Here is a 21,144-nt window from a genome sequence, read left to right on the forward strand (position 1 = left end):
GAGCAGGGGGGATCTGAGCAGCTGCCCTGTGGGATGCCCTCCTCCGCAGGATGCTCTCCCCTTTCCACTGTTACACCACCCTTTCCACCTGCTTCCCTGTCTCAGTTCAAGCCTCTTCTGGGTTACAATGGGAGAGGATGAATTCCAGGTGCCCCAGGGCCTTGTTACTGCCTCGCTCGTGCTTTGTGAGCGGCCCTTGGTACCTAAGCCAATGTTGTGTGCGAGGGACACTGAAGCATGAGGCGAAAGCCAGGTCTCCTCTTGTGCCCCTTTCCTGGGTGGCTATTTCGGCAGGAAAGCCCTTTTGTTAGCACGCTTAAGCAGCAGTAGTTTTTCCCTGTCTTTCCAACAGCAGCTCATGCAGCTGCCCTAAGGGCTGGGGCCCTCCTGGCCCAGCTGGCAGGGTACAGGTTACCGATGGCTGGCTGAGCTGCTTGAAGCTGTTCCTGAAGCCTACGCAAGGAAAACTTCTTTCCCGTGGGGGCTGCTCATGCAGCGTGGTAGCACGACTGCTGCTCTTGCGCAACTAGCAGAGGGCCACCACCACTGCTCCTCTGGCTGGCCCTCCGTGTCTGCTCCTGGGCAGCTACACTTGCTTGGAGTTCACTACGCCTGGCTCAGTAGCTGCCCTGCACAGGACCCTGCTGCTGATCCCAAATCCTACCCCTCGTTCCTAAGCTCCCACTGTAAGTCCTGCACCTTCCTGGGACTGCTGAGTCCTGGCTCTGGTTTGGTGTCTTACATTTCAGTGAATTTTAAATACTTGTAACCGAGACTCCCCCAGTGTATCCAGAGGAAAAGCACTTTGTCTATGCACTAAGGCATAATCTTTGTGCATAGACTTAATCTATGCACAAAGAGGTATTCTTCCCTGCCCTGCCAAAAACCTGTAGGCCTGTGAGACTTGCAAGCAAATTACTGTTTGTGAGAGCTGCTGCAGTGTGTGCCTCTGTGCTGCTGGGACTGCAGATGCTAGAATGAGTGACCTCAGGAGAGGGTGTTAAGCCTGCTTAAAAACTGGAAAATTCTGCCTTGACTGAAGGCACAGGGTTTGTTCTAGTTAATAATCTGCTTGCAGCGCAGCCTTTCTGGGCACCCTCTTCTTTGTTAGCTTAAAGCTGCTCTGGTATTGAAATATCTCTTGTCTGGGTAGGTAAAATTAGTAACTCCATGTTTCACCTCCAATTCTTAGGCAGGAAAATGGGATGAATCTAAAAGTGTCTCATGCTTTAGATGATGCTGTTTCACATCTGTGATTCTCTACTGCTAAAGGTAGAGGAGACATGAGCACTATTAGCCTGTAACATGAACCACCCACCTGGCGCTCCCCCCAGCTTGTTATCGCATCATCCAGAGCTGGTGTGTAGCTTGTTGGGCAGAATTCACCGGTGTCAATGCGCTGTCGATCATGCAAAGATGCTGCTGTCCTCCGCCGCTATTGTCTCCCTAAAAAAAAGATTGCAAAAATAGAAAAATCTGTGTGTTGGTTTCCTGGTCAGTGACGGTGTTTTGAGCGTGGCTGAACGCGATGCAAATCGTGGGAAGTGGAGGGAGAGCCTGAGTGTGCTGGTTTGAGGCACAGCGCTGGCTGGCCCACGGAAGCCTTGTGCCTTCACCAGCAGAAAGGCTTTGCTCTGCTAGCCCTTACAAGGTGCTGCAGGCTGTGAAGCTGTCGTACAGCGGATGTGGGGCTGGATGAAAAAAGCTTCACTGAAATGATAGCCAGCCCCTTCCACGTTGCAGGGCAGCCTCAGCCAGCCTGCTGTTCTGGTGCATGGAAACTGCAGCACAGGGTTTGGGGCGTGTGTTTGTTTCAGGCCGCGATGTCAGCATATCCATAGCAAATGAAAGCAGGATAAAACGCAGGGTTTTTCTATCTCAGAAATACTGCTCAACACCACATTTCTTTTAGGAATAGAGGGCTAGCATTTACAGCAGATATTTCAGACTGTTCTCCTTTCATTTCCTCTTTGCAGTGTCTCGTCCGCTCCGCACGGCTGCTGGAGCGAAGGGAGCGGAAGGGCAGAGGGCAGAGTGGTTACTTGAACAGAGGCTGCTTGGTTTTTTTTCCTAATCTTTAGATCTTGGCTGTCGCTCTCCTATGTCTATGGAAAGAGCTGGCCTAGGCCAAACTCTCCTATCTCTGCTATGCAAAAGACTCTGTCTGGTGACATCTTCTAGCGCCTGCTTACACACTCCGCATTAATCAATTTGCATAATAAACCGGCAGCTCAGAAGTTGGCTTATGCCAGCTGGGTCTTCTCGAGATTCAACGGCAAAATAATTCAAGGTGCTACTGAAGCGCGAGCCTCCCCTGACTTCAGCAGGAGACGAACCTCCCCGGCCTTCTGCCGGCCCCGGAGCCGGCAGACCCCCGCTCCCCTTCCTTCCCCTCGGGGGGTGCGGGATGCTCCCGGCCGCTGCCTGCCGCTGCCCACCAGCCCCCGCCGGTGTCGCGGCCTCCCCAGCCGTTCGCGCCCCGCCGCGCAGCTGCACGGCAGCCGCTCGGTTGTGAAACCCGCCGCCCGCGGCGGGGAGCGGCGCCGGGAGCTGCCGTCCGCTCCGGGCCCGATCCCGGCCGCACCGCGCGGGGCTGCCGTTATTTCCGGGGCCTCTGCCGCCCGCGGCGGCGGCTCCTCCCGGCCAGGCCCGGCGAGCGGCCGGTCGCGGAGCGAGGGGCTAACGGAGCGCCTTGAGGGCTCGCCGCCGCCGCGGGGGAGGCCCGGCCGAGCGGGAGCGGGGCGGTGCCGGCGGCGGCTCCGCCCCCCCGAGCGCGGCGGCGGCGGCGGGCGGGGGGGGTGTCGGGGGGGGGGGTGCGCCGAGGGCCGGGCACGACACGTCGCGACAGCCGCGCCGGGCGGCCGGGCCGGGGCAGGCGCTGGCGGGGAGCGCGGCCCCGCCTGGCGAGCGGCGTCCGGTGCGCTGTCGGCGCGGAGGATGGACCAGTCGGTGGCCATCCAGGAGAGCCTGGCGGAGGGGGCGACCTGCCGGATCGTATCCTTTGCTGCGGCCTCGATCCGCGCGGCCGAGCGCGGGGAGGGCCGGGTCCCCGTCCGTGTCCCGTCCCCCCGTCCCGTCCCGTGTCCCCTCCATCCCCGGCAGCCGCGGGGCTCCCGTCTCTCGCCGCTCTTCCTTGACCCTCCGGTGAAGGCGGTGCAGGGCGTCCTGGCTGCTGGGGAGAGCGTGGAGAGCCGGCTGCTGGGCCTCGTGGAGAGCTGCGGGGAGCACGCGTGGGTGCTGGGGCCGCACCGGCGGGAGGGCGGGAGGAGCGTCCGCGGGGACGCCGGGAGCTCTGCGGGTCCCGCACAGGCCTCGGAGAGCGACCGGCAACTCCTTCCGACCCCGGGGACTTTGCAGCGGGGCCGGGCCGGGGCCTTTTCCCCCGTGGCACGGCGTGGGTGCTTGGCGAGGGGAGCCCCGGCCCGGAGGTTTTGGTCTGGGGCCTTTTACCAGGAACATACCTACGGTCTTCTGTAGACGGCGGGGGGGGGCGGGTGGGTGGGCATGCGGCCGAAGAGCTGCTTTGGGATTTGCACGAGGCTGCGCTGGCAGCCGCGATGGGATGGGATGGGTTGGGATGGGGTCTGTCCATAACCTGCGGAGATGCCAGAACCGAGGAGGCATTGCCTCCATATCTGCTCCGTGCTTGCAGGATCTATGTGTACACTCACCGGCGGATGGCCATCACAGCTGAGGATGTCTGGCTGGAGAAAGTTATCCCTATCACAGAAGGCTTCGCGGTGGAAGAAGGTACTAATGCGCTTTGGTGGCTTAGTGGCCACCTCCAAAGAAGGGGATGCAGGGGTTTGGAGTCCATGTTTTGTTGTTCTGCTTGTTGAGATTTGGGACCTATTCAGCCTTTGCATTTTTTCTTCAATTTGTAATCCCTGGTGATGCTTGTGTGTCAAATGGCATAGCTGGAAGGGCCCTGCTAGATGAATTGCTCTGCAACCCAGAGCACCCTGTGCCACGGCCTCCTACCCTGGCAGGTTTGTTCTGCCTGGCTCTGTTTGTACAAGCAGCATTTGTGGTTTGAGGAGCTTGGCACGCTCACTAACCTCAAAGTATCAGCGTGGTCTGCAAACCTGTTGCTTAGCTTTGTAACCAGACTTTGTTTTGCTTTTACAGTTGTACTTGACAGTGACCTTCATGTCATCGGTAAGTTCTGTTGTTGCTGTAATGCCTGTGTTACAGGCGTTCCCGGGCCCTGTGCCAAGCAACACTCAGTGAGGCAGGAGTGGGGGCTCTTGTAATCCAGACTGTTCACCGGGGGGATCTTGTCTTGCTGCTGTTGGGGAACTCAGCATGCTGTTTGCCACGATTCAGTTCATGCTAACAAGTATCATCACCCCAGTTCAGCCAAAGGCACGATTTTTTCCAAACGCTTTTAAACTGCTACTGGAAGATTAATTACTGTCACTGAATGAGCAGAATCAAAATCACAAACGCTTATTTTTGTTTTTTTAAATGGCATTCTCATGTAGAATGTGGAAAAGGGCCATGATAAGAAAGTATGGGGAGGCTTGTTGCTGAAGTCTGCATGCATGCATGCATGCATGCACCAGCTGCTGTAGAGTAGAGAAAATGCTCTGAAGGTTTCTGAAGGCTTGTCACCACTAACCACAAGAGCTTTTTCTCCCAATGTCTTTAGGCTCTGATGTGACTATCCAGATAAGTTCAGCAGATGACCGACTCATGGTGCGGTTGCCTTTTGGTTCCCACACGCGCACATTCCTCCAGGAGGTCAGCAGGTGCAGCCCAGGTACGAGCTCTGTTGTGCACTGGATGTGGCCCGTGGGTTTGGTGGTGGAGGCGTTGGCAGTCTTAGCTGGCGTGTTGCGTTTCTGTGTTTCTTCTCCCTGTGGAAGAGCAGCGTTGGCCTCTCTGCTGCTGAAACTTGGGCAGAACTGTAACAGTTTGCAAGTGTGACGATTCTCCATCCTCGGGCAGCTCAGCAGAGGTGAGCAGCGTTTTGCCTGAGCAGATGCAAGTGCTGCAACAAGCAGCCTGCCACTTGTGGGGTCCAAAGGCCAAATGGGAATTCGTTTTGAGCCAGTGCTGTGAAAGACCAGGTGGAGTTCCTAAGGTGGCAGCTTGCTCCCTGTCCTCCTGCCCCTGTCCGCCCGTCCCCGTTCCTATCCTCCCGTCCCTGTCCTCCCGTTCCTATCCTCCCGTCCCTGTCCCCCTGTCCCTGTCCTCCTGCCGCTGCCCTCCCGCCGTTCTTAACCGCCTGCCCGGCGGGCGCAGTCGGGCAGTTTTCACGGGTGGCAGCCGGCGCTGCCCGCTCGGGGCATGGCCGCGCGGGTTCCGGCTCGCCTCCCTGCCCGCGGCCGCGGTCAGCCCGGCCCTGGCCCCCCGTTTCGGTCGGAGGGGGCTGCCCGCCGCTCCCGCTGGGCGGCCCCGGGGAGCCTTGAGCGCCGGGATCGACCCCCGCGGGAGACGCGCTGGCAGCTGCCGCCGCGGCCAGGCCGGGGGCGCCCGTGCGGCGCTGGGCTGCGGCGCTCCGGCTGCCGGGGCCGGGCTTTGGGGCCGGGCCGGCTGGCGGCGCCGAGCAGCGGCGGCGATGTCCGCGGGCGGGCGGCCCCGCCGAGGTGAGCGCGGGGACCCGCCGGCTCCTGCCGCGGGACGGGGAGCGGGGGCGGGCGGGGGAGCCGCCGCGGGCGGGGGGAGCCGCGCTGACCGGCTCGTCGCGGGCCGCGGCCCGGCGTCTGCCCGGGGGCCCGGGGGCCGCCCGACGCCGGGCGCTCTGGCAAGGCTCGGCCGCCCTGCGAGGGCGCGGCGGGGCCGGGGGGAACGCCGGCGGCGGAGGGGAGGCGAGGCGAGGCCGGCGAGGCCGGCGGGGCCGGGGGCCGCCCGCCCGCCCGGGGCTGCCGGCGCTTTGCAGCTCCGGGAGCCGGGAGCCGGGAGCCGGCGCGGGGCGAGCGGCGCGGCCGGGCTGGGGCGGGCGGCGGGCACAGCTCCCCGCTGCCTCCGGCCTCCGCGCCGCGGGCAGGTGAGTCGCGGGAGCGAAGCAAATGGCGCAGGTGCGGCGGGAGCCGCACAAGTAACTAGTGAAAGGACGAGAGGAAATGGCCTCGAGTTGCGCCAGGGGAGGTTTAGACTGGATGTTAGGAAAAAAAAAAAAAGTCTTTACTGAAAGGGTTGTCAGGCATTGGAACAGGCTGCCCAGGGAAGTGGTGGAGTCACCGTCCCTGAAAGTGCTCAAAAAATGCGTAGACGAGGCACTTCAGAACATGGTTTAGTGGGCACGGTGGTGTTGGGTTGACGATTGAACTCGATGATCTTGAAGGTCTTTTCCAACCTAAACGATTCTATGAGCCGAGCTGCCTGCGGCGCCGGGGCTCCATCAGCATCGCCCCATCCGGAACCCGGCAGCCTCCGGCAGTCCCGGGGCTGCTTGCGAGGTCTCCAGGGTTCCTGTGGCTTTGCGAGCCCTGTGCCACACTCCGTGCCCGCTGCTTGCCGGCTCTCAGCTGCTGCTGGGCGCTGCTGGGTGGGCTGCGCGGTCTCGGTGGGATGTCGGCCTCCTTCTCCTGTGGGGTCGGTGCTCCCTGCAGATGCCAAATCCCCATGCCTCCCGGCGCCGTTTCCCTCTCCCTCTTTGCAGAGCACACATGTGAGAAGATGTGGAGGGCTAAAGCAAGTCCTGGAAGTCAGTGTGGGATTCAAAATTTGAATTATACCATTTCTAGTTTGCCCACCCTCATTTGGGCTGGGCTCCTCTTAATTTCTGAAGGCACGGTCTGGTATTGCTGGCATTCCTTCTTTTTATTTCTGTGTTTATCAGTAGTGTATTAATAAAAAAAAAAAAGAGAGAAGGGATGAACTTTGTAACTCGGGGAACAGCACAGCACTGCTCGAGCCATGATAGGGACCTGGGAACATCCCCTCAGAAGTGGTGTTTTAACTTGTAGCTTAGAACTGACTTGGAGAGACTTGGGCATATCTATGTGCTTAGGTGGAAAAACGTGCTGAATGAAACACCACCCCGGCTCCGTTGTTGGTGTGTTTTTGTGGTATCTAGAGCATAGTAACACTCTTTGAAAGGTAACCTCCTTGGGAAGTAGTTCTGCTATCAAATCATGCCTTTAAGCTTTGACAAAGATGCATTTTCAAGGCTTCCTTGTGTTTTTCTTGAGTCAGAGAAGTCTAGGGATCTCCCCCCCCCACTTTGTATTAGCAGAAGAAAATTCTCTCTGCCATCACTTGGGGTCTTTTGGAACATAAATTGATATAGAATGACATTTTGTCTGCCGTTTTCTGGGAATAGTTGTAACTTGTGCTGTCCGTAAGTGAACATGCATACTGAGTTAGCAACTTTCATACACAAATCAAAGCACATTTAAATACTGTGTAAATGCTACCATTTGCTAGTAGAGTGATATTAGCTCATTATATCTTCTGTGAATTAAGGCTAGCTAATGAATGAGAGCATCTGTAAAGGGATTTAAATGTGCTTTACCTTGTACGGTTTATGTTCACAATTTCAGTTAAATGCCCTACCTAAGTCCTATGTGTGTGCATGCGCGTGCAGTCACAGTCACAACTGCAGTGTTGCTTCATTTGGAACCCTGAAAAAACCAAACTTCCCTCCAGCCCGGAGTAGTGCAGTCCCGCGTGGATTGTTGCTTACGCTTTCATTAAGTAAAGAGTGGACACTGGCTAAGACTTGTGTAACTAATGGCAAGGCTAATTTAATTCTCCCTTTTGAACACTAAGCATAGATCCTGCTTTATCCAGAAGGATACATTTTCCTGCTGTAGAACAGTACTATAATGTCACTGCACATTTTTAACAAGAACATCTTCATTACTGCTTAAATCTCTTTTAACTGTAAATCCTGTCTGACTCAGGCCATACACATTCTGCTGTTCTGTAATCTCTGCACATAGCTTTTTATTTCTGTGCCAGTTCAATTATTGAACAAGGTCATTATCTTGCTAAAATATTCCACTTCAGATTGCTAACATATAGATCCCTCTGGCTAGAGCAATCTGTATCTAGATATAAATTTATCTAAAGGAAACAGCCCTTTTCCAGGGCTAATCTCTTTCTTAGGAGAAACCTACCTGAAACTGATTTCCGCTAATGAGGTTAGAAGGCAAGTGTGTGATATATGACTGTGATCGTTGGATCACATAGCAGCAGTGTCAGCAGCACTGAGCAGGCACACAAGTCTTGCCATTCTGGCACTAATGCTTTCTGCATGCTGGGAAGTGGCATTGTCCTATATGGGTAATAAAGCCTGAACTTCTGCTCCCTCCCTGCTACAAAAGTACTAAAGTTCAGGTTGGTTCTTGTCACTGTCAAGATACCTTGCATGGTCTCTATTGGGAGAACTTGCAGAGGCTCAGGCAGCACTGATTAAGTACTGAATGCTTATGGAGAAAATTTACAGCTCTGTCCCAGCTCACCAAGACCATGCTTCGCAGTGCATCTCTGAACTGCCTACGCTCCTCTTCAATTCTACGTGAGTTTGGCTGTGTGATCTCTAGTGAGGTTTGAGTCACGTGCTCTTCTGCAACCAACCTCTGATAAATCCTCTTACACAGTCTTTATTCTCAGAGGGCTCTTGGGCAGAAGAGGTTTTCCAAGCTGAGAATATGGCCACTTCTTGTCAGCTTGTTTATATTCTGAGTGCTTAGGTAAAGTACTTCAAGTTCTGTTTCTGGTTTGTGCTCTCATCCCGGAGAATGTACTATGACAGCCATAACATTTTAGTTTTTCTGAGTTGTGCTCACTGAAGGAGAAGCTCAGCTGAATGACTAGAACCTTATAATCTTAAGAACAATTTCTGTATCATCATTAGATTTGTGTGCTAAAAAGCATAATCTTGAGGTTGCTGTTTGTGTGTCTTAAACATGGAGACCCCCATGGAGAATCCTCTTTTTTAACTGTTATTTTGCCACTTGTAGGAGCAGAATGTTGTAACTGAGACAAAATGCTGAAAGACTGGTCAAATTTTGCTAACGTAGTGTGATGTGTTTAGTGTCACACCTGTATTTACTTATATTTGCATGGTAGCAGCCCTGTTATTTTTTTACGAATGTGCAGTTTGCACTGAGGCACTTGTTTCTGCTGAGGTACAGTGGCTTCATACCGTGACTCTGTACTGCACTGTCTTGAGCGGGGAGACGCTTGTGCTTTGCTATGTATTTGCAGATAGGTAGAAACCCTTTAAATGGTAGTGTAGGTTTTTTGGTTTTTCTTTTTCTCCCCTTTTTCTTCCTTTCTTTGTACTTCCTTCAGAAGTCTTGCTTAAGAAAAGAAAAACCTGTTATTAACATACTTTTTTGGATTCCCAGGATAAAGCCCTGGATTTTGTGCTGCTAAGTCCTGGGTTTGGCTTAGCTGTAAGGGAGACCCAACAGCCACCCGCTCCAGCAGTGGGCAGGCAGCATACAGCAGTTCTGCTGCTCTCCATGGCTGCATGGCATGCTAGCGTCGGTTCTTCCTCTGGAGGGGAAGCTGCATTGTCACAGAACAGTTCTGTCAAAATAAGCTAAATCTATCAGATAACTGAAAGAGAGATGGCAGGGCGCTTGGTTTCTCCACACAAATCTAAATTATATTCTGCTCACAGATTTTTGCCAGTGTTTGCATAGGTGTGTTGATAAATTAAAGAACACTTTGTGTTTAATGTGAAACTTTTTTTTTTTTTTCCAGAAGCAGTTGGCTCTGAAGGCATCAAACAGAATGGAAAAAAGCTTGCCGTTAGTCAGAACCGGAGCCATGACAGCACCGATAAAAGTGCTCCCAGGTATGGTATCTCTCTTGCTTCTTGTGTAGGTTTGGTGAAGCAGCTGAAGGGAGAGTTGTGCACGTCAGCTCTTTGTGGAAGGTCTAGTGAGGAGTAAAAGTGGTGGCAATGTTTCTTTGCTGGTTTAGCTATGCCTCCCCTTCACAGACAGTAAATATATATAGCACCAAAGTTCTGGATACTTCTGGGTGATTGTGTATGGACGGAATGATCTGCAGTGGGCAAATTGTTGATGCTTTGATGTCTAGAGGAAGGAAGAGAAGGTGCAGAGAGCTTTCTGTCTGGGCTTCCTGGTTTTCAGCTGGAAACCCAGTGGGGAAGTTGGTCTCTCTGGTGCCAGCGTATGAGGTCTGTGCACACACCAGTGCTCGAGCAATCTTGTGGCTGCATTATTTAGTTCCATCTGCCGGCAACCGTGTCGGTTGCAGTCCCCAGAGGTGGTGGGATCTAGAGCAGAAGTTTACAACTTTTTGAGAAGAGAATCTGCAGATTCTAGTTAGGAGAGAAAAAAGTTCAGCATAAGCATGCTGTCAAAACTTTAGTGGGAATTTCAGCACAGTCTCTCAGAAACAGTCCTGCTAGTCCCCTATTTGGGCATATTTTTGCTGTTTAGTGGGACAGGACCTGCTAGCGTTGTTTATTTTGAATTCAGAGAGCTTTGGCTTAGGGCCACCGTGTCTCATAGATACACTCTTAAAATGGTAGTTTCATTTTCCAGTTCCCAGGACTTTGTGGACTGTGCTGCATATCCTTCAAAGTCTGTCTATGTGCTGTCCTTGGCACTGGTGTGCAGGTTGTTGACCTTAAATTTATACCATCCACTTGCTTGTGGGAACTCCCAAGCTGTGGTATTATTACTGTTGCAAAAGGAGTTCACAGAGCCATGAGATACTAAATAAAACCACCTCTACCTCCACCCACTCTGTGCTGCCTCCTTTCTAGGCAGAACTGGGAGTTTTCCACCAGAAGGCTTTTTAAACAAACACAGTTTTTCATTCTTCTGCTGAGGTCAGAAGGGCTGAGCAGAGGTAGCGGGAGATGAGATTTGCATCTCCTTGTTCCAGTAAGCAGGAAAGGTGTACAGGTTTTGTATCAACATCCAGATGTGAGTGAGGCCTATGCTGAATCAACAGGCTGCACCAGGTTGGTGAAAACCATTTGTTTTTTCAGTCAGTTAAACTGGTTTTATCTAGAGATCTGAACCATTCTAAGAAATGCTCATTTCATTCTTGTTTGCTTCTCCCAAACACTGATTATCTATCTTTAGTGAAACAGACAGATAAATGCAAATCAAGTCCTCAGTGGCAGAAATAAGCTGTTCAGGGTGTGTGTATATCCCGGGTTTCATCATGCAGTTTTGTTTTCATTTTCAGGCAAAACAAACTCAAACCTGAAGTGACAACTGAAATGGTACGGTCCTCCAATGTAATGGTTTCAAACAAGACTTCAATCTTATCAGAACCAAAGTTTGGACTAAGAGATACTATTGTTAAATCTCAGCTTGTACAAATGGAGGATTCCTACACACACATCCAGAGCTTCAGGTAATTATCATTCCTGAGAAGAACTTATTTTTGCAGGGAGTAAGTTGGTTAGCATACGCTGTCAAAATAACTCATGTTCGTTATTTCATCTAGTATCCCTGCAAATAGGAAATTTTGTAGAAAAATATGATCCATACTTTCCAGAACAGCCTTCCTTCCTCGTTTAGGCATTAGCAGAGAAGGATTTCATTCATGTCTCTGTCGAGGCTTGCCTCATGGTTCTTGTTGAGAAAATGGCCCTTTTGAAATGACTTTTTCCTGTGCTTATTTCAGACTGTGTCTAGGAATGCATCAATTCTGTGCACCTCTGGCCTTCTCCCTCACTGCTTCTGTTTACTATTTATGCATTTAGTTGTTCCAATAAGCTCGTAAGAGCTTGGGTGAAATACATAATTAGGACCAAAACTTCACTGTGGTTGAAATCCTTTCATGCATGTCATTCTAGGAATTTATCATTTCAAACTGCTATTGCACAGCTCTAGTCATCTTTTTTTTTTTTAATACTATATGTAAAAATGTGTATCCTTCTGTAAAACATGTCTGTAAAGATGCTACTGTAATTAAATCATTTTAGGGATTTGCGCTTTGTCACATTTTCCTAATTCCCCCGGAAACATGTTACTCCTAAGTAATTATTTGTAGTATTAAGTACATGGGTTAATAATAGTGGTATTTCCATCAGCTCTACAATTTGCAGCTCTGGGATTTAGTTAATTTCTTTGCAGATTTTTTGTTGGGACATACAATGTGAATGGTCAGTCACCCAGAGAAAGCCTCCAGCCTTGGCTGAGATGTGATGCTGAGCCTCCAGACATTTACTGTGTGGGGTGAGTGTCTCTTTCTGGCCCGTTCTTCCAAGCTTTGACTGTGGGTTGCTTGCTTGTGAATCTGTAGCATGGAGGTGTTCAGCTAAGACACCACAGCTGAGGAATGTTTGCATTGCCTTACTCCATCGCACAGTTTTAGAATGTGTGTTTGCATAGCCTGAAAGGGCTGTTACTCTGGTAGTGTTTGGACTCTTTGGCACTGGAGTGTTACAAAATCTTTAATGCCATTCAATTTAATACTAATAGTAATTTAGCTTTACATTTAACATCTTTTCAGCATAACTGAATTTGAGTTTTCAGTTATAAATTTAGTGAGTATAAATTGATTTAGTTCTTCCCCAGAGGAAAAGGCTGGAGAGTTATAAACAAGTGCATGCATCCATGGGTTCCTTCCTCTAACACAGTTTCCAGGAGCTTGATCTGAGTAAAGAAGCCTTCTTTTTCAATGACACACCGAAAGAAGAAGAATGGTTTAAAGCTGTAACTGATAGTCTTCACCCAGATGCCAAATACGCGAAGGTAAATGTGGCTTTTGGGGAGCTTTGAGTGTGGAATCATTTTCCACTTGGGCCTCTTTTCCCTTTGCTTTTTCTTGTCCTCAATTGCTGTATCTTCCAGAGGCTCATTGTCTGCAGGCTTTTGCTCAGTCAGAAGTGCTCTGAAGGTGAAGTAGGTGGTGTTGCTGTGCAGGGTGCTGAGGCAGGGCGCAGGACAGGAGACCAGAGCTAGGCATCCACGCATAAAGGAAGCTCGTGCTATCTCAGGGGAAGAGAATAGGAAGTATCTTAGCTTCTTCCATGTCTGTCTCCACAAAGCATGTTGGAATGAGTTGTGAAGGTATCTTGGTAGAAATACTGCTTATGTTTTGGCTCCTGCTCCTTAGGTCTGCTTTGTCTCTTGTCACTGTTGTTGAAAGGAAGCTTCTTCCATGGGTTGTGCCTGTGCTGTAGGTTTTGCTTTGGGCTCCAACTTTGTTTGCTGGGGTGCTGGTCCCTAGCTCCTTCCTGTGCTGTGCTGCTGGAGTGCCTGTGTACTGTGAGCCCAGCTGGTCCATCGGATGAGCCTAGAACTCTGTTTTTCTTCATCTGTGTTGTGGTGACCTGTGTTCTGGACGGGGGGACGTTGTGCCTGCTCTCATCAAACCTCTCCCATTCTAGTATTTAATGGAACAAGATCTCTTTTTCAGGTGAAACTTGTACGGCTCGTGGGAATCATGCTTCTGTTATATGTGAAAGCAGACCTTGCTTTGAACATCTCCGAGGTGGAAATTGAGACTGTGGGAACTGGAATCATGGGCAGGATGGTAAGAATGGCAACTGTGCATGAGAAGGTGTGAGATTTAGAAGATCCCTTGAGAGCCCCTCTCCTTAGATGTAGTGGTTATTCCTCCAGCTAAGGGATGCGGCTGCCTTTAGAAGCACATAGTCCTGTCCCTGAGTGAGCTCAGGGCATTGCTAGAGGGAATTGCCATGTGCTCGCAAAGGCTCAAAGACCTTGGGGAGAATCTTCTCTGAAGGGGTTTTTTTCTGATTGCATGTGCTGGGCTGTGTGGGGCCTTGCTCTCATGTGATTTTGATGCTGGCTGTGATTTTGCCCAAAGCAAATAACACAAGGAAACACGAGTAGAAGAAACATGTCTATCCAGATTAGTTTTCCTGAGGAGGATTTCCTGGCCTCTTGCCATTCCACACCATTGGAATGAAGTCTGTGCCCTTTGAATGTAGTTTCTGTGAACATTGCAGCTATAACTTGTCAAAGGTATTTTTGACCAGCTCAGCCATGTGCTTCCTCCTCCGTTTACAATTTTTTTACAGTTTGTGTTGAAAGATCCAGTTGTTGCTAAATAGGTTTTGGGACTTGCTGAAGTAACTGACCAGTTCTCTTACTGATTTTAATTTCCTTTTGTGTTAGCTAATTCCTGAATTACAAACTGAGTTCCATGTGCTTGCTTGCTGTGTTCTGTTGCTGTGTGCAACCCTCACACGAGTTACTGACTTGACTTCATGAAGTAGTTATCACTAATTGGTGTTTTCAGCCTTTTTCTTCCTCTGGAATTAAATGGTCTGCTTCAATGTCTTCTGGCTTGTCCACTGCTAGTAACGCCTGTGTGGATTCATCTGTTGTGTAGAAGCTTCTGACCAATGTCTTTGTCTTTATCTTTCAGGGTAACAAAGGTGGTGTTGCCATAAGGTTTAAATTCCATAACACTAGCGTGTGCATTGTAAATTCTCACCTTGCAGCTCACATGGAGGAATATGAGCGGAGGAACCAGGACTTCAAAGACATCTGCTCTCGGATGCAATTCTGCAAATCGGATCCAAATTTGCCCCCTCTCACTATTGGCAAACACGAGTATGCTTCCTGTCTGACTGTGTGAATCACTGCACGTGGCAAGGAAGAACCTTATGAACGTAATGGGGTGTGAGGTTCTCTTAGCAGGGATGCGAGAAGGGGTGCCCAGTGATCTAATCGTCAGCCTGGAAGGGCCAGAAATGCTTTACTCTAACCCTGGTTTTGAGAGTGGTCACCTATACAGTTCTGACGAGTCACTTGCCGCCTGCGATCTTCCAGGCCTTGTTTTATTTTGAAGCATGAAGTGGGAATGGGGCAATAAATAATATGCATCGATTTCCTCAACGGGTTGTGGGATTTAGTCAGTGTGGAATATTAAAAGCACCAGTTACTAAGAGGTAGTGACAAACATGCAGAACAGGAATTAAAAACAGCAAGGGTAGAAAATGTAGCTTCTCTTTCAAGTTTTCACTCTTACTTGTTCTCTCTGAAGGAGAAGCAGACACAGCATCCACCTGATCATGTTGAGATTAGAAGAGCTCATGCTTGCATTAGATGGTTTAAGGCACTGCTGCGGAGCTGTGCTTCCAGCTCACGGCCAGCTTGCGTTTTGGACATCTTCAGGCCTCTGTGCAGACTTCTGGTGTACATTCTCTTTCAGTGTGATCTTATGGTTGGGTGACCTCAACTATCGGCTGGAGGAACTGGATGTGGCAAAAGTGAAGCAGCTTGTAGATGAGAAAGCATTTCTAGAACTTTGCCAATATGACCAGGTACTGATGTCTCACCTACCTGCAGGTGGTGCTGAGGGTGCTAGTTAGAAACTGCACAGGTACTCCTTGGCCTTCTCAGTGCCGAACATCTCCCTTTTAGCTCGTATGGGAATTGTGCGTGAGCTTATTTAAAATTAAATTTTTCATCTTTTTTTCTTTCGTAGCTAAAGAGGCAAATGAACGCAAATGCAGTCTTTGAAGGCTTTACAGAGGGAGAGATTTCTTTCCAGCCAACATACAAATATGATGCTGGCTGTGATGACTGGGACACAAGGTACGGTGATTGCCTCATATGTGATGCTACCAACGGCTAATGTTACCACTGAAGGAAGTAAAAACAAAGCTAAAAAGAATTGCAGATCTAATGGCTATAAATAGGAACAGTTCTGAGATTATGGCTGTTCCTCTCCCTTGGCTCCAAAATCCATCTCCAGTTTACATCTATTTATGTTGCTTTTCTTCCACTGCTACTTGTCAGCTATTCCTAATCTTTTCTCCAGGAATAATCCATTGGGTTTCCTCTTAGTTAGAGGTGTACAAAATTAAGGAATCATTTTAGTTAGTTTCATTCTTTTTGTTTGGTTTGGTTTTTTTTACCAAGCAAAATTTTTAGGATCTTTTATTTGCTGATATCTACTCAGGTCAGACCAGCTAGGGTTCGAAATGGTGCATTTGTGCTGTCTGTAACTGAGCACATTCTCCAAAAGACTGCAAGAACCATCATTCCTGCAATGCACTACACAGAGTGGCTGACCTGTTCTTAGTAAACTGGGAATGTCAGCTTCAAGTGCAGGAATGAAATCTGTGCAGCAGTCAGTAAAAAAAAATAAAAAAATTGAAATGTGAACTTTAAATGTAGAACCTGAGTTCTTATTTTTCATGGTTCTTATGGTCAAAAATATCTCTGAGTATTGCTTTGTATGTTAATTGTATCAAAAGAACAAAATAAACAATTGCAACTTTGAAGAAGTAGAAAGTAAAGCATAATATAGAGATACCCAATAGTAGACAATCAAATTTTTTATAACTAGTCAAAGAAACTGGAAAATACAACTTTGATAGAGAACTAGCTCCAGGCCATGTCAGGAAAACACCGAGTCTCAGGGAGAGCAGTATTCTGCCTTGCGTTGTTACTCCACCTGAACTGTGCCTGGAAGCTGTAATTTTTACCTCTGTTTTAGTGAGAAGTGTCGTGTTCCAGCATGGTGTGATCGGATACTCTGGAAAGGGCAGAACATTGCTCAGCTAAGCTATCGCAGCCATATGGCTTTGAAGATCAGTGATCATAAGCCAGTTAGCTCTGTGTTTGATATTGGGGTAAGTACGTCAGTGCTGAAGGAAATAACTCTGCTGACCTCGTCCGCTGTGTGGGGAGAGGGGGATGGAGGAGGGAGGTTCTCCTGCTGATTTCCCTCTCCTCCTGCTTTTATGGCATCCACAGAGAACAATGGCTTAAAAGGTGGGCTAGATAAGATACTGAGATAGGATTGTTGTTCATAGTAAGCTAGGGTTGTGTTAAATGATACTTCAGTTAAGCAGAATAATGCATGAATATCTGTAGGTATTTTTTCAGAAGTGTTCTTTTGCCTTTTTTGTATTTTCCTAATAATTTTCACAGAAACTTGCAATGCAGGAATGCTACATCATTGACAGCACAGTAGTGTTTTTTAGAACAAAACAAAACAAAACAAGCTGATCTAGTACTGACTGGGAGACTCTCTTGCTAGTTATGGCAAGGTCCTTTACTGTTGGATCCTGACGAGATCTTGGAGCATTAGTGCTCCAAGGGGCTCTGTTCGTTACATGTGTTGTATATGCTAGTGTGCTGCTAAAATCAAATCACTTCATGTTTCCAGCTGTGTTACAGCTGTCCTGCAGAGGCATAGTAAATGCCAGTTGGTGCAGTGTGTTTCCTTTTCAGGTGAAGGTTGTGAATGAGGACCTCTATCGAAAAGCCTTTGAGGAAATAGTCCGCTCACTGGATAAGCTGGAGAATGCCAACATTCCCTCGGTGACCCTCTCCCAGAGAGAGGTAGGGTGTGTTCATGTGCTGTGACTCGTTGGAGAAACTGGGCAACTCTAGACCCCAGAAGTGTATTCCAGTGGTAGAAGTACGTTAGATGGATTCTGGACCCTGGGGTCTGGTTCCAAAGAAGTAGAATATTTTGACTTCCTGCTGTTCTCTATTTACAAGCCCTAGAAATATTTGTTTCTGTTTAGATACAGCTAAATTCTATTCACAGTACCAGGCTGAAACGTAGGGCATGTTACTCCCTGAGGTGGGAGGTGAGAGGGAGAGTAAGAGGGTAGTTTGTGGCCCTTGCTCTGACTTGTTTGAAACATAAAATGTAAAATCTGAAGGATTTGGAGACGGTCACAAAACCTGCATTTGCTTTGTGTGTTGGGGCCTAAAAAAGATAAGCAAATGAGACATTTGAGGCTACAGCTATCTTGTTCTCAAATTTCACTGAGGTTATTTGAGGTGAGCATTTGTTTTAAAGGGCCCACTGATGCAAACGACTTTGGCATACAGAGTAAGCAAATGTAATCCTATGTAATCCTGGAAGAGATGGGGTGCAGGAGCAAGAGGGTTAATCTGGGTATTTTGCTGCTCGATGTTGACTGACATTTGTTTCTAGTTCCATTTTGAGGATGTTAAATACATGCAGCTGCAGGTAGAAAAGTTTACAATCCGCAATGGACAAGTGCCCTGCCAGTTCGAATTTATCAGCAAGCCAGATGAGGAAACCTACTGCAAGGAGTGGCTGATTGCTAATCCCAGTAAGGGCTTTCTTCTATCAGGTGAGCTCCCTGTTGTTCATCTCATGTTAATGAGCTAATATTTCACATTCTGGCTTAGTTCTCTCTGCTGTTTTGAGAATGCTATGCCTATTTGCAGGCTTATTGGTTTAATACCTTTTTGAACTGAGTATGGGTTTTTTTATCATCTTCTGGCAGATGCTGAGATCACAATTGAGTTGGAGGTGTTTGTTAATAAATCAACAGCTACACACTTAAACTCTGGAGAGGAAAAACTTGAAGATATCTTGGTCTTGCATCTTAACAGGGGGAAGGATTATTTTCTATCTGTAACAGGCAACTACTTGCCAAGTTGCTTTGGGTCTCCTATTCATACTCTGTGTTACATGAGGGAACCGATCCAGGACATGCCAGCAGAATCCATTCGGAAACTTGTGAGTTAAAGACAAGATTCCCTTCTGAACCCACAAGAACCATTAAAACGATGTTAAGTCCTGTTTATTGCTAAAGAGCCTTCTTCCACTTCCCTGGTCCATAGTCGCTGATAACAGCTTGTGCTCTCCAGTGCACCATCTTCACACCTTGCATTAATTCTTCACGTGGATGAACGAACCCATTTCATATAGAGAGCACTGAAAGTAAGATCCCATTTGCTCTGCCTGCACATTTTAAAAAGGTGTGCAACTTCCAAATGTAGACCTTTTCTCTGGAACCTTTGGCTTTCTCCGCGTCGAATGGAGGTGTGTGTGTATATGTGGAGGCATGATGTAACATTTCCATATTGCTGAGTGTACGTGAAGTGTGTTTATGAGAGCAGCTTGTTTCTTCTGTCTGGACTTTTGATATAAATGTGCCTGTTGTACTAGTCTTGTATGAAGACTGGTGAGTAAAGTTGCACGGTTTCTTAACAAGCCTTAATTCTCAGGTATAAGCTTTGTGAAGCATTTTTGCTGAGTAGAATAAGAACTTGGCTAGCTACCTTTTTTTTTTTTTTTTTTTTTTCCCCCACACACACCTCCCCCTCTCAGACTCTGATGCCACTAGAAGTGAGTGATGATGCTGTTCAAGCTGAAAAGCCTATGGACATTCCAAAAGAGCTGTGGATGATGGTGGATCACTTGTACCGCAATGCTTCCCAGCAGGTTGGCAGTGTTTGTACTGGAAACACAAAATAATTTGTTTTGCGTTAGTTTTAGTTTTGAAGAAGGTACTGGTAATGGCAATCATTGCTAACTGTGGATGTTTGGCCAATGGTAAAGAAAGATAAAAGACATCTGTAGTAAGCGATCCTGGTGCCGTGATTACACTGTTTCGTGATGGTGACTTTGTGTGTGGCATGCATCAACAGCTGTCCTGCATTGCTCTCTACTGCAGTGCTGCAGCCTTACTAGAGCTGCTTGTGGTGAGATTTGTGCTGATAACAATTTGGAGAAATTTTTCCAGCCAGATTATAAGGACATTGCTCTATTTACCCAAATAACTTTTATTTTCCCTGAGACTGACTAATGGTCGTCTTTGCAGGAGGACCTGTTTCAGCAACCAGGCCTCAGATCCGAATTTGAGCAAATCCGGGATTGTTTGGACAAAGGAATGCATGATATCCTCCGTATCCTTTTAGACTGATGTCTGGTAAGGCTCACTATGCCTTAGTGATCAAAGCTGAAAAAGATTTGATCAGTCTTCTATACTCCACCATGGTTTTTAAATTACCGTCTCTCATCTTGGGGTAACTGAGATCTGCACTACTCCTTGTAATCAGGACAAATGCCCCTGATAAGTCCTTGCTATGTTGGTGAACGATTGTTGATGAATTACGTAAGTGTCCAACTGCCAGTGGAAATGGCTTTCTATGTGGAGTCAAATGATTTAACTCAAAGCTGTAAACAATAGGAGGAGGTCTTGGAGACCTAAGCAAAGTGTTTCAGCAGAAATATGACCAAAATAGATCACGCTGTGCTTGCCTCTTCCTTAACTGTCTTTGGATCAGTTGGCAGCAACCACTCAGTAGCAGAAGCCCTGCTGCTCTTCCTGGAAAGCCTGCCGGAGCCTGTCATCTGCTACAGGTTCTACAGCAGCTGTTTGGAGAGTGCCAGCAACTACTCGCTGAGCAGCCAGGTATCACAGGCTTCTCTGTGAGACTGTTTCTGTAATTCTGGAGGGAGGGGAGGCAAACTTTTATGCCAGACCAGTAACGAGGTGATGTTGGTAGTAGATAAAGCTGCCAAGCCATTGCCATGTCTTCAATATAAATGTTGTTTTGGTTTTTTTCCCCTCCTCAGATTATCTCTAATCTGCCAGGGTGCCATAAAAATGTATTTGAATATCTAATGGCATTTCTACGAGAACTACTGAAAAATTCAGGGAAAAACCATTTGGATGTGAATATTCTTGGTAAGGCGAGCAAAATAACCATTCTGTTCAGAGGGGCTTTGCAGTTTGTACAACAAAACACATTTCTCCAAAGTGAGTGCAGTCATGGCCTCTACTGTTCTGAAGCATTTAATAATGAGCGAACAGTCCATAGAAAAACAGTCATTGCAGTAGCCTGAAGAAAGTTGTAAAGTGACTCAGGTGCGGGTGGGTCATCAGCTTTATCTGATGCCATTCTGAAGCCAGGCATTCTCCCACTTTGACTGATTGGGGTTGGTGGAATTACCCTTGATACCCTGCTGCTGACAGGCTCTTATTGTGTGCCTGTGGCTTTTTTTTTTTTCTTTTTTAATGCAGCTAGTATATTTGGTGGCTTGTTACTTAGACCTCCTCCTGGACATCCTACACCTGATATAACTGAGAAGAGGAAAGCTCAGCAATTCATCCATCAGTTCCTCTTGAGAGAAGACAATTTACCATGAATTTCAGATGCAGCTAATCTGATTTTTAGATATCAAATTACTGTAAAAATATTTTGCTGTACAGTATACTGGCTCTTTTTTTGGGTATCACAGTATTTTATACAATCTATTGCTTTTGAAGGCACAGTTGTTGTTTGTTTGAAACTGTTCAAGCTTGTAAAGTGTATCAAATTTCTAAATAAGCTGTATGTAGACAAGCAAAAATCTCAAAGCTGATCTTTACGCTGTATTTTATTTAACTTGTATTGAAGCTCAGAATTTGTAAGTCCTCGTTATTTAAATAAAAAGATCTCGGTGTATTTTCCCAGCCTTATCTGCCCGTTGTCGACGTTGCCC

General features: G+C 48.1%; 1 protein-coding gene across 6 annotated transcripts; it reads left to right on the forward strand.

Annotated features, from left to right (window-relative positions):
* The first annotated feature begins 2,826 nt into the window (after positions 1-2,826).
* Positions 2,827-21,107, forward strand: INPP5B (inositol polyphosphate-5-phosphatase B). 6 transcript variants are annotated; one of them, XM_030039458.2, is made up of 22 exons: positions 2,828-2,994; positions 3,151-3,230; positions 3,653-3,750; positions 4,129-4,158; positions 4,652-4,762; positions 9,667-9,760; positions 11,134-11,304; positions 12,030-12,131; positions 12,536-12,650; positions 13,318-13,434; positions 14,296-14,483; positions 15,085-15,196; positions 15,361-15,470; positions 16,378-16,513; positions 17,118-17,228; positions 17,836-17,998; positions 18,155-18,390; positions 18,985-19,098; positions 19,478-19,562; positions 19,944-20,071; positions 20,236-20,347; positions 20,684-21,107. In XM_030039458.2, exons 1-22 carry the CDS (start codon positions 2,938-2,940, stop codon positions 20,806-20,808), a joined length of 2,595 nt encoding a protein of 864 aa, XP_029895318.1. In that variant the 5' UTR covers positions 2,828-2,937; the 3' UTR covers positions 20,809-21,107. The 6 variants fall into 6 exon arrangements, with proteins under 6 accessions (XP_040985016.1, XP_029895318.1, XP_029895320.2 ...); XM_041129082.1 differs by having other exon boundaries at positions 2,827-3,230; XM_030039460.2 differs by lacking the exons at positions 2,828-2,994; positions 3,151-3,230 and having other exon boundaries at positions 17,866-17,998.
* The last annotated feature ends 37 nt before the right edge of the window (positions 21,108-21,144 follow it).

The sequence above is a fragment of the Aquila chrysaetos genome, chromosome 16 (genome assembly GCF_900496995.4).
Source record: "Aquila chrysaetos chrysaetos chromosome 16, bAquChr1.4, whole genome shotgun sequence".
Taxonomy (NCBI): domain Eukaryota; kingdom Metazoa; phylum Chordata; class Aves; order Accipitriformes; family Accipitridae; genus Aquila; species Aquila chrysaetos.